The sequence below is a fragment of the Anoplophora glabripennis genome, unplaced genomic scaffold (genome assembly GCF_000390285.2).
Source record: "Anoplophora glabripennis isolate ALB-LARVAE unplaced genomic scaffold, Agla_2.0 scaffold56, whole genome shotgun sequence".
Taxonomy (NCBI): domain Eukaryota; kingdom Metazoa; phylum Arthropoda; class Insecta; order Coleoptera; family Cerambycidae; genus Anoplophora; species Anoplophora glabripennis.
In genome coordinates, this window is record NW_019416232.1 from 1,128,920 (window position 1) to 1,146,983 (window position 18,064).

An 18,064-nucleotide genomic window follows, 5' to 3' on the forward strand; every position below is an offset into this window, starting at 1 on the left:
CTGTACAGATTTTTCATGTCCACTCTGATTATGTATAAAATACAGGAAGTAGAAAACCCAAAATATTTATTTATATAAACGTCAGTCTTTATTATAATTTGTGTCCCAAAATGACGGAACAAAATTCGTATTTTTTTCCAGTTCAAAATTTAAAAAATCGCTGAAACATGTCAATTAGTAAATAGAAATTGTCACTTTTCTGCAATATTTTCTATTTTTTTGAGCCATGTTCGACAGACCTATAACATTTCCGACAATTTTTTTTTTTTTTAATAGGACGGTCCATATTTTACAGTTATACCTACATTTTTGTCATAATTGTCAAAAAAATGTCGTACTACGACTATTTCAATCATAGTTCTGTACTTTAAAAAACGAATCTACTCTTTTTTAATCTTTTTCTACTTACTTTAATATGTTCTCAAAAAAAAAAACGTTGATAAGCACATAAAATTCACCAGAGTACTTTAGGTATAATGTGAATCGTTTTAGTTCCAATTCATTAGTTGTTAAATTATTTTGAAAAATGGTTTCCCGTTTAAGCAAAAAACAGAACTGAAATTTTAATTATAATTGGATGCGGAGATAAAATCTGTAGTGAACAGGAGGTATGTGACTTATTTCACCATAAGTATCCATACCAGAGAATTAGTCGAGCTACAATAACCAAAAAATTTAAAGAAACCGGAAGTATAAAAGATGTATTTGGATCAGGAAGGCGAAGAACGGTAAGTGAAAATGACCGTCAAAAGGTGATGCTCGCCATTACTGAGAATCCTCATTCATCCATTAGATCTATCTTAGCCAACTTCAACTTATCGAAGTCCTCAATTCACAGAACTCTGAAGTCTCAAAAGTGGCGTCCTTACAAAGTTAAAGTCTTACAAGAACTATGAGTAGATGACACAGACAGAAGATTATAGTTTTGCGAGGAAAATAGAAATTTATTTGAAAGACAACCCAACTTGAAAAACACATAATTTTCACTAACGAAGCAACTTTTTGCTTAAACGGAACCGTGAACAGGCAAAAATGGGTTTGGGAGCCCAGAAAATCCGCATTGGATACAAGAAAAACATACACAATGGCCGGAAAAAGTGAATGCTTGGGCTGGAATAGTAGGAAATCGCATACTGGGACCTTGGCAATTTGACAGGCGACATTTATTTGGATTTTTTGCGTTTTCAGCTGATTCCAGCCTTGGAATTAATTTTTCCTAACCCTAATGAGTACGATATGCCTGCTGGTGATGTCTGGTTCCAATAAGATGGTGTCCCTCCACATTTTCGCCTCGATGTGAGAAATTACTTTAATGAAGTTTTTCTAAATAGATGAATGGGCAGAAGAGGGCCGCTTGAATGGCCACCACGCTCCCCTGACTTAACCCCACTAGATTTTTTTATCTAAAAACTAAAGTGTGAACAGACCGGACACTATCGAAGGATTGAAAAATCGTATCAGAGAAGTTCGAAACATAACACCAAATGTTATTCAAAATGTAACTGATAACTTTGAACACCAAATTGGGCATTGTGCAATGGTTAATGGAGGCCACTTTGAACATTTGCTGTAATAAAATAAAAAGTAGTACTAAATTATTGTATTCATTTAATTCCTCCATTTTTTAAAGACTATGAAAAAACAGTAGGTATAACCTTATATCGCTGAACGTCTTTAGAAGGGTTATCTATTTATACTATAAACTATAGAGCATCCTATTAAAAAAAATGTCGGTCTGTCAAAAATGGCTCAAAAATTAAAAAATATTGCAGAAAAGTGCATGTCAATGTTGTGGCAGACTTCCTGTAGATATTGTTTAGGATGGTTTAAGTTTAGCAATGGAAAAGATAGGAATTCTGTCATAATATCAATCATATCAAAATCAAGGTTTTTGTTCCAAATTGGCTTCTTAACTTTCTATCCACCTACAGATTTTGTTTAAAATCCTACATTGACCAAAACAGTATACAGCAATATCTATAGTATTAACAAAAAATAAATTGTTTCATCGATAATTTTAGTGCAATAATTTTATTGCATAAAAAAGTACCTAGGTAATGAAATAAGAGTCCTTCATATTGATAAATTGTTAGTAAATGTGGACAACGTAACTTCTATATAGTTTTATAATTAAAGTAAATAATAGTGATTCTTATTAAAAGATTTAAGGATGCTGATACAAAAAAGGGCATTACGTAGGTCAGGAATGTCAAAACATATTTTTTATTTTGTTAGTTATAGTATGAAAAAAATGCGTCAATTTTAGTATTTCTAGAATACATCTCTATGATTTGTAATAATAAAGACGTCAATACCGATGGTACCGAATTTGGACTTTATAAAACTTATTTTTGTTAGACAGAATGTCTGTTGACTTAAAAAATTCTCAAGAAGCGCATTTGCCCTCAGAGTGAAGCAGTGTTTAAAATAAGCTTTTAGAATACAGCTGATCGAGCGGCCCGTACAGTGGGCACCGTCTACAGGATGGTCGCCGGTACTGAGAACTTAGGCTGGGGCTTGACTGCCACCGCGGAGTCTTCCCATACGGTATCGGCTACACCTTTTGCTGCAGATCCTTCAGCACACGCAGCCCCTTCTGCAAAGGTACCACCAACACAGACTGATCTCCAGCTCTCCCCACACCTGCACATTTCTTGCACGCGTTCTCTTTCAGGTTTTGGTATGTGTCTGGAAGTAACCAGGTCTCTGACGTGCTTGCAAAAAAAAAGAGAATGAAAAAAACGTAAGCTTGCATCGTTTAACATAACAGCAAACACCTAAAGTAATGTTGTGTCGAGTATTGAACCGTATACAAAGATCTTCAACTTTGATCAAATCTATCAGTTTGCACCAACACACGTTTCCAATAGAAATGTAAGTCTTTGATTCTTAAAAATAGAGATAAAATGTTAATAATAGTTTCCAACACGAAGATAAAATGGTTTACCACAGAAGGAATATAACCACATGTCACTTTTAAAGGTCAAATATCAGTTATATTGAAAAGTATCATCAAAAGTTTCTATCAGTCAGACCAACTTCTGAGAAAAATTAGTTAGAGATGATTTACATAGGGTTACAGTTGTTCGACACCAAGAAAGAACTTACTTTATTTTTTTTCTTAGCCAAAATAAATAACAAAGGAGTAACTCCAGTTACTAAATATCATCATAGATTGGACATAATTTACAGTTTTAGTTAGTTCGTTAAGAATAATAGAAGACGAAGACTTCAAACTTTGAATGACGTAATTCTTTCATGGTACTTTAGTAAATTTTAATAAAAACTTTTGTACCCCTTGAGTTTTTTCGTAAAATGGCGCACTATGTGCTAATAAAATAAATTTGAAGCATTAGAAGCATTCTTTAAAATGTTTCCAAATCAAAAGTTTAATTTTTATGCATGCCTGAAGATAACCATCCATGATCATATTACGTACACTTTCTCTACTGGCCAAAAGCAAATGTTAACACATCGAAATTGCACCTATTGTTAGCCATCATACTTCCTCTAAATATACAACCTTCGTCAAGGCGAACAATATGCAACACAGTTCACCGTGAAAATTTTCTTGCAACGTTAAAAGTTAAGTGCGCTCTTATTGTACCTAACCTTTAAGCTCCCCTGAAAGAATACAGATTTTTTTAAATTTTCCCAGAGTTTCTCTTTTAGTAACCTAAATAAGCAGATTAAATTATTTTTTTATATTAGGAGAAATACTGATTATAGAGGTGATTTAATTAACAATAAATTTTAACAAATAATCTGTAAACAACCAACTTTCTAAAATTCTGATATTAAGGAGCTGCTGTTTCTAAATAAAGGATATGTATTTTTTTGTATTTGGTATGTAAGATTCAGCATTTAAAGTGATGCTTGCACATGTCAGGTGATGTCATCATGTCAGCGTTGGAAAAATTATATCACTTTCGTTAAAATTTAATTATGTAATAAGATTTTTAGAATTTCTTTTTAATTTAGTTCTGAAATAAATTAAATCATTGCATCAGTTGGTATAATTAGTGTCTTAATTCTAAAAGAATAACAATTAATCATGGTCCTCTTTCAGTACAGACACACTATGGTGACCCTGTACATTTACATTTGCATTTATATTTATTGTGATTTTTAACCAAACAGTATAAAGAATCCATAGCGAGAATATAATATTCATAAATGATGTTTGTAATATTTTATATTTTTTAATTTTTCATTCTCTATTTTTGCATAGCATTTACATTTGCTTATTAACAAATCTTGTTCTTTCGACTAAATCTTTCATTTCTTTCAGAAAACCGGGGTAAGTAACTAAGTTCATCTACCATTTCTTAATTCTTTAACAGTAATTAACAATTTAACAATTCTATGTAAATAAAATAGTGCTTGATAAAAGTTTTCAATAGTATTGTTTGTATAAACGTGTACATATTATATTATATTGACCTAAACTTCTTTTTATTCGAAAATTTTTAAATAACTAAAAAACTAAACAAGATAAATGATTGCACAAGATTATGATATAAGTTTTAAAAAGTATTGAATTAATATTCGAAAAATATTATAGACACACCATTTGATATTTCTATGCTGATCTCTCAACTATGCTTAGCTTGAAAATAAAAATTACACAAATAATAACGTATTTGTGACCACATCTCATTGTCAGTAGATTTATTAATTCTTCAATTTTTATCAATACATTTTGCTGCAAAGGCTTTAATAAACTAAAAAAATAAATCAGTCAACTTCTTAAATGCATACTTACTTAAATCTAAATACAGCTACTACCTTTTCATTTCAATATACTTCTAATTTATTTGTTTAATTTTAAGTCTATCATTAAAATCTAGTTTTCTTTTAAATAACGATAATAAAATCAGTTTAATAACTGCACTCCTTTTTAACTTCTTTCCTAGTTTTCATTATTATTATTTACTAATTCAATGGAAATTTAAAAAATTCTTGCTTGTCAGTGTACTAAAATATAGAATACATGTACAAAAATATTATACCTACTTACTCTGGTCAATGTACTTTTGTTTATACATTTTAAAAAGTTTTGTTTATAAATTTTTAAAATATCCAGCATAATTCTTGCTAAATCAAAATATGTTGGATAAATGTTGTCGTACCTTATCCAGTAACTGAAATATTACACTACAAATGTATTAAACTGTTGCTGGAATACAATAATATTTACAAAAAGAAGTAAATATTAAAAAACAGAACTTTGCATGAAAAATCCAAACATCTAACTAATAACTCTTTACATCTATATCTTGTTTAGTTTAAAAATTGTCGGTTGATCAACCAATCGATCATTTCTCAGTTAAGTCATGTCTGTGGTAACTTCAAGCACTATTTATATGTTCACATTATTTTCATTCATTGTTATTCATTAATCAAATCAAATCATGTGAATGCTGTGGGGCAATGCTATTCTACGCTACTTTCTCTACTTCAGTCCTAACTTTTATTTTTTTATAACATTTTTATTACTTATCTAATACCAACCTTACACAATCCTCTCCCCAGACATGACAAACTGACCAACGAATAAATACTTTGAGACGTTGTTTGAATACTGAATTCATTTCCGGGTGCAATCTGGAAAGCATAAGGTATATAGATAATTTAACTTTTACTGGTGAATACAAAACTATGTTGGCGACTTTATATCTGCACTCATGTTTCTGATATGTAATAGCAAATGTTGCACAGGAGCTGGAATTCTCGAAGAGAGCAATCACTGGTCAACTGTTAAGAACAATAATCAAAATAATTATTATGTATCAATATAGGATAGTCTACTTCGTTAACTGTTCTGTTTCTGTATTTCGGGATATAAAAAACTCATTCTCAATTCACATTATGCTCATGTTTCGCGATCTGTCCAGGAACAGGTTTCCCTGGTAAGGAACAATGTCATTAGAGTAATGGAAGGCTTGAAGAGGAGCAATTGTTGAAAAATTTACCAAGTGTAGACCTTCCTATATAGGCACGTTTTTATGTATATATCAATAGTGTGTCTCCATGAAATTGTTTAAAAAGGTTCTTCATGCTGAAGAAAATTCTGCTATTCGCTACCAGAGCAAGCTAAATGATGATCAGTTGTATGTTTGATGGCCATAAAATGGTCTTTATATTTGTTACGTTTTTACTAATGTCATTTGTTCAAATCAGCCCACTTTCATGAGGTAATTAAACTTAAATTTTAATTTTCACATTCACTAGCCAATTTGTCTGATGATCCAAGTACATTTTTGTGTATTGTGAAATATGAATATAAACTATTAATATAAATGGTTTTAGTAGGTATTTGTTCCAACTGTTGATTAAATATGTAAAATATTTAGTAAATAGTTGTTCACTTTCAGCAAGCAATCAACTTCTTAGGACATACATATTTTTTAAATAGTGTTACAAAAAATTACTTAATAATGGCATTCTAACAGGTACCTATATAAACTTATTGAGTATTTTATTAATTTTCGAATTACTCCTGCAAGGTGCCCATATTCAAGCATCTTATTTGAAAAAATATTTAGTATACAAACTATTAGTTGATGGATAAGTTCGTAGAGTTTTTAGTGAATTAAAAATTAATTGTTTTTTATAAACAAACTGCATCAATGTTTCTTACGTCTACCTAACAGTTTAATTTTTTCACGCCTGCAGAATTCCGGTAGTTTAGAAGTGAAGAATTCACCAAGCGAATTTTGAAGCGCGACATCATCATTAAAAGAGATTTCATAAAGGTGGTTCGATCGAGAGCGGAAGAGATAGATACCTGATGGAGCAAGATCAGGAGGATTGGACGGATGTGGGATAACCTGCAACCGAGCTTTCTGAAAATGGGTAGGAAAAATAGGACCAAGCTTTCTGAAAAGGAGAATAGATGGAAAATCAGCAGATGATGCCTTTTCGGACTTTTTGCTTGAAGTGTGGCTTCAAGTAAACGGAGTTGTTGGTCTTTTACCTTACTTACATTCCAAGAAAAACAATTCATAGCAGACGACGCCGATGCCTTATTCTTAAACTATTCTTATCTATTACTGGTGTTGACATAACCATTTTTCGTCACTAGTAACAAAATGAGACAGGAATGATATATGCTGTTGGCGAGCTAAAAAATTATAAGGAATCAGCAAATATGTACAAATATTAATACTTGGTTTTTCTTTCAACTTAAAGTAGCAGAACCCATATACTCAATTTTTAATTCATGTAATACTATGATCAACTGGCCAATTCTGTAGATCATTATGAATGTGTGATCTTCCTGATTATGGAAAATCGTTTATTTCAAAATAGACTCCTTTGATTTTTGTGCTACACTTTCGCCAATGGTATTCTCTTAATAAACGGGACAAATGGTTCTAACGTCATCCGATGCTATTAAACTCAAACGAAATAATATTTTGGAAATACCTGTTTCTTTTTATTTGTCACTATAATTTATTTTGCAATAATTCAGTTCGAGGCTTATAACAATATCATGACATTAAAACAAATCTGATATATGTGTAACAATCAATTTCCAAGGTACTCTTGCCATGGAAACAAAAACGCTACTATATTAGGCATCATCCCAATACAATCGCAGAATTTAAATGAACAAATAATAGTGTTAATGTATCTTGGTATCGTTGTGAAAATGTGTCCTTCATCATCACAGCTTTCGAAGCTTCATAAACGTGAAACAGTTGTTAACAAACAGAAAGCATCATTTAAAACTCCTAAATGGAATTTCTCAATTTATTTTTTATATTACAGCACATTAAGGAAGGTTTGAAAAAAAATTACTTTCGATTTCATAAACAATGTTTGAAAGGTTACGTAAATATGTAGGTATAATAATAACTGATGAAATATTAAGAACATTCTTAACATTTTACGAAGCCAGACGTATTCGAAGCCTTACCTTAACCACTGCCAGATATATACATCATTGGAAAGGTGTGTAATACCGGAATGGGCTGTACCATCTATAAAACAGTGAAAGGATTCGCTTTCTCCTGCGGAATATTAAAAGATACTTCTCAGCATCCTTACATACCTGTTTTAAATATTAACTTTTTATTTATATTTATATTTACCAAGCATTTACCAAAATTTATCATGTCAGTTTATTGTTTTGTATCAAGTTGAATGAACTTGATAATTGACTTTATAACTAAGGTGAAGTCTCTGTCTGGGTGAATCTGTAAACAAATTTTCTCGAGTATTACGCAAATTTTATAAATACAAATCTTAGTAATGCCAAACTTGCTTCATTTATCTAAACAGCAGGGATTCGTCAGGTCAAGTAACTTCATGTGTTTAAAAACTCAAAGAATTGAATTTAATTTTTCTAAGAATTGACTACCTACTTGTTTTATTATCACAGATTTGACTTGATTTACTACTACTAAAAGTATTTAAAAAAACATTCATATTTTCTATCCATGTATACATGTACACATTTACAAATTCGAATAGATACTTATATAATAATATTAGCCCATAAAAATATTTATAGGTGTACCTATAATTTTATTAATCAGATCAGGAATTATTGTAATATAAATGTAACTACCTTTATTGAAATTTGGTTTTATATACCGCTCCAAAAATTGTGTTTACCTTTTCATAAATATGTACTGGGCATTTAAATTTAAAACAGCAAAATTTCTCGTTATAATACAGAATATATGACTAAAACGACCACGACCAATATAATTACAGTCACATGTGCCATTCACTCTACATTCTAAGTTGCGCTAATTCTTAAGTTACTATGCGTATTTATAGATTTACATTAATAAGTGCAGTAAGCTTAATAATGTTCGATTGTTGCAACTCAGGAGAACGGACATGAGGTTCCTTACTGACTGTATATACACTGACTGGAACAACACTATTTAAATAATTTAATAATGCAAATATGAAAGCTGTAACTTATATAATCGCAATTAAGACAGGCATAAAACGGAATTCGAAAAGTTGCTGGAATTAGTAAGGATATCTAAATTATACCAAATTGCTTAAGTCGTATTGCGTACATGGTTAAATAGAGTTACGTTCGTTCAAAATTGTCTCCTGAATAATGCTCTAGATATTAAAAAGTAGGTATGTTCATTAAGGACCATTCGCACTGAATTAGCTTATCTCCCAACAAAAAGGATATTAGCAGAGAGCTCTTGGTATGTATCTAGCTTAATTATGAACTGATACAATTCAGTTGTAACAAATAAAATATTGAGCTGTAAATTGGAAATCATTAAAAACATTTTGCTAAGCTAAGCTTTATGGATAACTAAATGTCATTTGCTTCATTTATGTATCCAATTTGATGATGGAAATGATTTCTGTATAAGATCAAACTATATCAATTATTTCTAATGACAGTATTCAGGTATTAACTGAACGTACAATGATATCAAACTTTTGTTTCATTGTTGATCAAATCAACATCTCAACAATCCATGTGCTCGAAAGTCTGACAAACACTGGAAAAAAAATCGTTTTTTTTAACTTTAACGCAGAATATAGCGAAGTAAAGTATTCTTTTCAGTTTGTCGGGGACAACATCTTTGTATTACTTTCGCCTTCTACTATAAATGTTTTCCAAGAATTCCAAGCAATACGAGATCTTTACCATAGAACAATGTATATTATTTAGTATTACGTAACATAATTTGGACGATTATTACGCAAAACTTCCTCATGTAAATCTAATATTTGTAGTGATAACTTTTTACTATTGTTCCTGGGATTTCCTGTATTAGAACTGAAGCAATCAAAGAGCATAAAATATGAATATAGAGACCATTATAGATGTTTGACACGTAGGTGAATGTAAATCACACGCAAACGTAATCCTTCTGGATCACCTTGAGAATATAATTGAATAAAATGCATGCGGTTGTCTGGGGAAAAGCGCGACAAAATGAATTACACAAATCAATTTTTAAGCATTCCCCAAAGCTTTTTTGCGCAAAAAGCATTAGTGTTCTGTTGCGCTCTCAAGGATAAAGAATTTTATATTAGCTCCTTTGGCCACTTTATTCTACCTACCTTCTAACAGTAAGCTGAAGAGAAAGGAAATTACTGTGATAATTCTTAATATCCATGAAAAGATTCATATCTTTTCATGGATAACTATTATGCATTTATGTAAAATATACGGAAATTGCCAGAATATGAAACAAAGATTCTTGTAATAAAAACTATAATTTCTCGCTATGAAAATATCGGTAATATCCACAGTCTAAAATCAAATAGTAGTTCTGTAACAATTTTCGAATAAAAAGATATTAGTGCATGTTACATTTACGTATTATATATCTCTTTAGATTAATACAGTTCTTTAAAAATAATTATTTTTGGTGCAGTTGGTTGCTGGTTCTGGAGCTACAGAAGAATCAGACGAGAAAGCCAACTCCCCAGGAGGTGTAGTTGAGGTTGATGTACAGAAATCACACGAGGGATACTCAGGTGAAGGAATTCCCGGACCCATCACCCGTCTCTTTGTCATCGCCAATCGCGGTATTGCCAACTTGGTCCAAGATTTAATCCTGGTAAGTCGCTAATCAATACAATACGGTCGTGTATGTTTAAATATACTTATAGCTTAAAAATGGACTCTGTCAATCTTTAGATTGTCACTAGGATCAAGCTAAATTAAATAAAAGATATTTTAATTGTGATGAGTTAAATTAGAGTATGTACTTCTTAATTAATAAACATCTATTACCCTTTCCTACCATTGTTGAATATTGTCATCAACAGGAAAAAAAGAAAAAGAACGACAGTCACTGGAAAATAATTGACTGCATAAAACTACTAATAATTGACACTTTAATTTTGTGTAAAAATGAAAATATTTCGATCACAAAAATATGTTGCTCTCAATTTATCCCAGTAGGTATCTGAAAGAAATTGTAGGTACCTACTGAGATACTTTCATTTTTAAGTACACAAAAATTATGTTATTTATTAATATCTAGTTTTATGTTGCCAATTTTCTTATTATTATCATTTTCCTCTGATGATGGCATAATGGTATGAAATTAGTAGGAAAGTAGAAAGTATTACAATGATTTTTCACCAAGAAAAATGTTTTAAACTAAAATTCCTTTTCAACAACAAAATTAACCAGTGAAGTAATCCCAGATACTGTAAAGTTGTTACTAAAGTGACAAATGTTATACAATCTCCAGTTAGTTTTTGATTAAAAATAGTTTAATTTTTACAATAAACTTTTTATTTTTGAATATACAATAATATTAGTCATATCATATATTTTTTTCTGAAAAACGTATGCACTAGTCGTTACGGACATATTTTATTAATGATAAAGTTCTCCATTAACTAATTTAATTAACAATTTGTATGGATATGTAATTATTTTCAAACAAATATATATTTTTGTAATATTAAGCGCTACAGCCGTGTCTAAATTAGTTGCGTAATATAATTTATCGCTAAATATATCTAATTTCTCTTTAATTTTCAACATTCGTTCTGTGTATAACTGTAAGTACATATTTTAGTTTAACTCTTCTAAATGTCTGAAAACGACGATTTCACATCTCAATCTTGATAAACAACGATTTTTTGTGCCAAGGATAAATTTCAACAAATATAGTTGGTTTGGTGTGTCGTTTCGAAATTTTTGTAAGATATTTCTAATATATTGCTCATCTCTTAAATGCCAATGAGTTATCGCCCTAATTTCTTCGAAAATTTATAGGTGTTTTAAAATTGTAAAAGTGTTTCAACATACCAGTTTTGTCGCTATATACTTGATCGTTATGATAAAATGATGTTTCTTTGTATTTACGAAATATATACCTATATGCAGAGTGTTCTTTTTTTAAATGGATATTCATTGCAGAAATGTCAGACTAAAATGAATATGAATTGACTTTGTCATAATATTCATCAACATAATACGATGAAAACCGTTTGCGAGGAAAAAATTATAATACATACTAGTAGATTTTAAAATTATACACACGACAAATTAGCTTTCAAAATAAATTTTGCACTAGAAGGGTTAAATTAGAAAAAGGTCAAGGGAGTAGATACCACTTGTATTTAATTTTCTCGCATATTCTAGTAATATATTACACTCAAATTAAAAAGATGCATATCTAGCTCAAACATTGCAATCAATGTCAACCCTTTCCTTTTTCAGCGTTTGGCTGCCACCAGTGAAAAACTCGTCAACTTCAAGGCCCGTCTGATCACATCACTTATCTAAGAAAAACGGCCATCATTAATTTAATATAAAATTTCCCATGCATCATCCGAAAAACCATCTTTGCCAAAAATAGACAGCATGGAGCCTCATATTGAAAATTTATTTATCAATTTTTTTGTTAAATTTTTTATTTAAATTTGTATATAGCTGTATTAACTTTCTAATTTCTCTATTTTTAACAAATATTTTCTTGGTTTCCTACCTTTTTGTTTGTTCACTGATACTAGGCAATGAATAAACGAAAGAAATGCTGGGAACAAACGTTGTAATGTGCCATAGGTGATTTTTTTTGTTCTTGTTTGGTTAACCAAAGTGGCTATATATTATGAAGTTTGTTCCCTTAACTATTTATCTTTATGCTAAGTATTTTCTAATTCTATCTTAACTTCTACTATGATGTTTTTAGTCTACAATATAGTATTTCAATGTTTGTTCATAAATTCATCCAAGTGTAAATAACCTGAACAATTGCTCACTTTTTGATTTGTTTTGTAAATAAGAAATATTTTTCTCCAAAATGTAGATAAATTTTTCTAGACTATTTTGTTTGTAAGTAGTGTAAATAATTTTTTTAAAAAGAACACGACAGGTTAAATTTTTGTGTTATTTTTTATAGATATTAATTTTAGGTATTTGTAACTTTTAAGTTAAAATAAAAATGTCAAACAGTAACCACAAGTTTTTTTATTTTTTGTTCATTGTAATTAATATATTTGTCCTATCCTTTATTATCTGTTAATAAATAAATGTTGGATGTCAATTCGTCACCTCAAAATTTAAAAATCCAAAAGTAGAATAAATTGTAGAACCTGATGGTGCAAGAAGGAGAAAAAGGATTTCTTTTTACCTTTTTGGTACAGGAACAGGAATTGCATGCGAATGAATGCGTTATTTATTTTTTTTAAATTTAAACCAACAGAAGAGTGGACAAATATTAGTCAAAACATTTTTACAAAAATAAATAAATACAAAAGGGACAAACGCCAAGATTAGAAAATTAGCGCATACTTATGTGATGCAACAACGCATCAAATGAAATTTTTAAACGTATATCCTGCAATATCATTTTCAAAAATATCCACTTATCACCTCCTCGTACCAGTTTTCAACTGTAGTAATAGAAATTTAATGATTTACATTTCTATTATTGTAGTATGTCACTCATCAGTACTATTCATTTAGAACTTGTTTTTACATATCCTGTAAACACTTTACCTCCTAAACGCAAAAATCATACCCATAGCTTTAATATTAACAATGATAAATAATTTCCAGTTCGTAGAATATTTGAGCCAAGTATGTGGAGCCAACCGCTAACAAGAGGTATGACGTCACAACATGGCTTCCGTGAGTTTTCCCTTGCTCCGTTCTCAATAACTATCTTAGGAGAGAAATAGTTGAAAAAACATTGATTTTTGTACATTAGTCAGCTACTTACGATGTATACGAGTACATAATAGCCTGGATAATAATTAAAGATATTAATTTTTTGTGAACTAATTGCTTATCCATTTATTAACGACAAAACGAGAACATCTCTGGGTATACATGTTTTGTGAATTAGACGGTGACACATAGGAATGACGAGTGACACATCTGTATATATCTATGGAGTGATAGAACAGTAGAAGATTTATCTTCTGTGACCTAACTCCGTTGTTAAGTTCCGTGAGTTAAGTCATCATTAGTCGAACGCGCGTTGATGTACCAAATTTAAAATTTTAGATTTTACTACAATAAATGGGCAATATGATTTGATATCTCAAACGTAAATTCTTATAATATACTCGTGTTTTGTTAAATTAGTGCCAGTTTTGTTTTTGTTAAAGTACTCTTGTTGTCAACTGTCTACTATCATTCAAAAACTAAGAAGTCCATAATCAGATAATTGGTAAGTCTACTATTAATTTACTTACAAAATGGCACTATCTCAGTCTGAACATAAGTTTTAGGTACAATTACTGTTTATGTAAATTAAAATATAAACCGTAGGTATCTTAAAAATGACTCCATGAAAAAAGCCTTGCTGGTTTTTCCTTTTGAGACAACTTTATAGTTATGAGTTTTTTAACTCAATTAGTTTTTTTACACGTCTTTTTCACTATTGTGATCGGTCACGCTTCTTCTGAAAAATACATACATCTCGTATTCCACCCTTCGAGCGAGCTTCAGGATTTCAGAACACTCAGAATACTCCTAGACGTCGTCTTGTACCTACGGATATGCCTGAAACCGTTAGATTGGAAAGGAGGCGAAGCAGTCAAATTCACCTATCTTTCCAATCTAATCAGAAAAGCCGCCACGCTTCCAGATTTAATCGCCGTCGACCGAGCAAATCAAAAAAGCCTCCACGGAATAATTTCCATCATCGAATTCTATACCGTGCGAGAGCGATTTCCGCGACTCCGCATCCCACTGCGGACGTCGCCCCATAAAATAATATCGATCTCTCCGGCGGCGGCGATAGCGCCTCCAAAGTCTAAAGACCAATTTCACCGATGTTTCCAATGTCGCGGCGCTCAGTATCCACTGCAGCGACTCTCTCAACCTGCAGACGACCCCGGCACGCTTCAGGGCGATATTTGAAAACAATCTATTTTTTTACTCATCTTTCCAATTGGTCCAAGGACGCTATCGTCAATAACTCAAAAACTTATTAAGCGATCGTGGTCCAAATTTAATGCAGCACTCCTCAAGTCGCTGGCATTATCTCCCTAAAATTTCGTCCGAATCGGATGAGCCAAAACGCCGTTATACGGGGAAACGCGGATTTTACGTTTACCGCGTTTTTAGCCGTTCCGCTCATTCGATCTCGGCCGAACCTCAAAACCACACTAGAGTATCCCTAGGTGGTTATCATATCCAAATTCGAGCCAAATCGTGCGACTACTAACGGCCAGCTAATCCATAATAGGATTCCACGACTTCTTAGCTGCCGCCGGAAGTGTACACGCGACCTCGGCCGAACCCTCCAACTACTTCGTGCCGTGCATCACAAGTCCACTTCTGAACCAGATCCATTCTGTACAAAGATCTCCGTAAGCCCTTTTCCGAAGACGGGGAAAATTTCACCACACTTTCCAATTTCCCCGTCTTTGGGCTGAAAGGACCGTCTTCCGAAGGTACCACCGCTCTGGTGGTTGGATGCGATGATCGGTAGCCTAAGCCGAGACCGAGGGTAGTCTTTTTCAAAATTGAAAAAACTCCAAAATCCCCGATGCCAACATTAACTATCCGGAGAGGCAGAGGGGAACGAGATCCAACGTCGACGACGGGTGCTTTTTGCTGGACGTTTTGGCGGACGACTTACGAGCGTTCCGCCAAAAGTATGGAGATCCGAGGAAAGCGATTGAATATCGACTTCCGGCATCTGCAGTTCATTAGTGGAAGTACACAGCGCGTGAATGAGCGACACAGAACATATTTGAAAGAAATTGTATCTATGGTAAAAACCCTGTGTATGCTAATTAAGAGCACTTATTGTCAGTTTACTGTTTAATAAATCTTTTAGCATACCTTCCACGGTTTGTTGTACAAAAACCTGACATCAAACTCAAGAACTTTTGGAGCTCACAGGCTCGTTTCACGAGATCCCGTCAAGGCTGCCTACCTTCGACGAAGTATCTTACGAAGTAAGTAATAGTGCTTGGAAACCACTACTCGCTTCACGAGACATACCGCCCAAGGTAGCCCAACCTGAGGTGAAGAACCTGTTCGATAGCCCCCTGCATCGAAACAGCGGTAAACTCCAGGCTCCTTTTGAGACCTGCGATACCGCCCGGGGCTGACTACCTCCGACGAAGACCCTGTCTCCGATTGTGCCGGCTCCATCGAGAAACCCGTACCTCGGAACAGCGGTACACATAGGCTCCAACGAGTCCTACAATTCAGACTCCATCGAGTTCTGCAAATCCGAGGCTACTTTCCTCGTCAAACCACTAGGCGGTCACTCGTCGAGGCAACTTTCCTCGTCATACTTCTACGAGGCATTATCTTTGCGACTTACAAGTCCAAAGCTATAGTACGCACGTCATTGCGGCGGCGTACTCGAAATTTAAAGTTGTCCTTGCTTCTCAGGGCTCCCTCGAGAGACCCACCTTTCAGTAGAATCAGTGTTTCTACCAGACTTTCGGAGCAAAAGAGCTTGCTCCGTCATTGTCGTACGGGGTAAGATGTATCCCTGCGACGCGATATCCAGTGCTACGAGGATTGATACCCTCGAAGGTACAACTAATAAATCAGATCGTGATTCTATGATCAAGACTGAGCTGGACGAGACCTCGTCCCCATCCGGAGAGATCAGCGGTTACATGGACTGCCCTCACGCCTGTTTGCCGGCGAAAGATCTCCCGACACTCCGGGTGAAAGAGGAAATGGCTCTCATCCCCAACGCTATCTCGATGCTGCCTGGAGAGTCTGAGGGACTGAAGGTGGTAGCTCGCGGAAGTACGCGGCACGGCGCAGCCACAGCGCCGTACGCGCTGAGGTCCGCTGCTATACGAGTTACTGATACCACCTCGACCACCCCTCACGATGCACTCACGGAGGCGAGTAGCATCCACGAGTTACCACGAAGTGGGTCGCCCACAGATACTCGGGACGAGGTTCAACCTACGTACCAACTGGTAGGGTCCGGGGAATCTCGTGAGCCCGACCACGGTTCGCGATCCGGCCCCGGACGATCCAGTAAAATCAGCATTTCTATTAAATCGTACTCAGCGGGAGCAATGCGCATCTCGTTCGGGTGCCTTCCCATGCGAAAACTTCTTAGCCGACCATGTCGTAGGTGACGTGGCCAGCTCTTTTCACCTAAGTAATTCTGGTACATCGCCCTTCCGCTCTCATGATTTCCCCCGAACGTTCGATCACCGCCTAAGTGGTCCATATTTAGAAAGTCTAATCCGACACGGCGCTCAACCATCGTCGTCGAGATCTCCCCCAGGAGCTCGTGTCCTAGACACGACGTCTGTAGGACATATCCACCACAGGCCATAGTCATTTGAGAATCTAGCACGACCTGGCGCCCAAAGTGGAGCTCGAAGCTCTGTTTCGATGTCTCCACCGCCAGCCCAGGTTACTGAATCTCCCCAAAACTCACATTTATTAGGCACAACCAATCCAAACGATCATAGTTTACGACATGGCGCCCAACGTGGAGCTCGATTCGAACTTCCGATGTCGATATTACAAATACTTCAGGTCATAGTTCACGACATCTATATTTTATTATTTTTGGCAAAGATTAGTAAAGAGTATTCAGTTGATTCTTAATTTAATATTTAATACACAAATAGTTTATAAATGAAGTATGACGCCAAAATTAACAGTTTGGTTATATTTTTCTCAATTGAGTAAAAATCATAAATGTAACTTCTGCTCAAAAACAATTTTTAAGAATTCCAGTAGAATGGAAAAACATTTAAATAAGTGTATTGGCTGTCCGAGGAAAATTAGAAACCAGTTTATAAGAAAGTCTAAAGGTAAGTAATAAGTAAAATATATCAACACATATTCATTAGAATAAAAGTAATATTTTGCTTTGTGTACCCTCAAGCAGTGACCTGTGAAAACATGACATTACTCATAGGTGCCTTATTAGATTCAAGGTCAAAAGTACTTCTCCCGACATGTCCGGACATTTCATCGACATGTCCAACGGACATGTCCATTTCCGAAAAGGGCCCATCTTTAGTTTTTTAAGGACAAATTTTGTTGTAATATTTAACATGGTGATGTATTTTTTTGTGTGTGAAAAATTACATGATAGTACCCACACAGCACTACTCATTTATGAAAGCTGCAAATGTTTTATTA

At 33.7% G+C, this 18,064-nt stretch overlaps 1 protein-coding gene across 4 annotated transcripts in view; it reads left to right on the plus strand.

Moving 5' to 3' along the window:
- The window catches only part of LOC108903663, a 68,183-nt gene extending 55,317 nt beyond the window's left edge, over positions 1 to 12,866 (plus strand). For all 4 annotated transcript variants that reach the window (XM_018705914.2, XM_018705913.2, XM_018705911.2 and 1 more), the window contains exons 6-7: positions 10,377 to 10,562; positions 12,185 to 12,866. In XM_018705914.2, the coding sequence (XP_018561430.1) occupies positions 10,377 to 10,562; positions 12,185 to 12,250 (252 nt within the window). In that variant the 3' untranslated portion in view covers positions 12,251 to 12,866. The remainder of the gene's footprint in view (positions 1 to 10,376; positions 10,563 to 12,184) is intronic.
- The last annotated feature ends 5,198 nt before the right edge of the window (positions 12,867 to 18,064 follow it).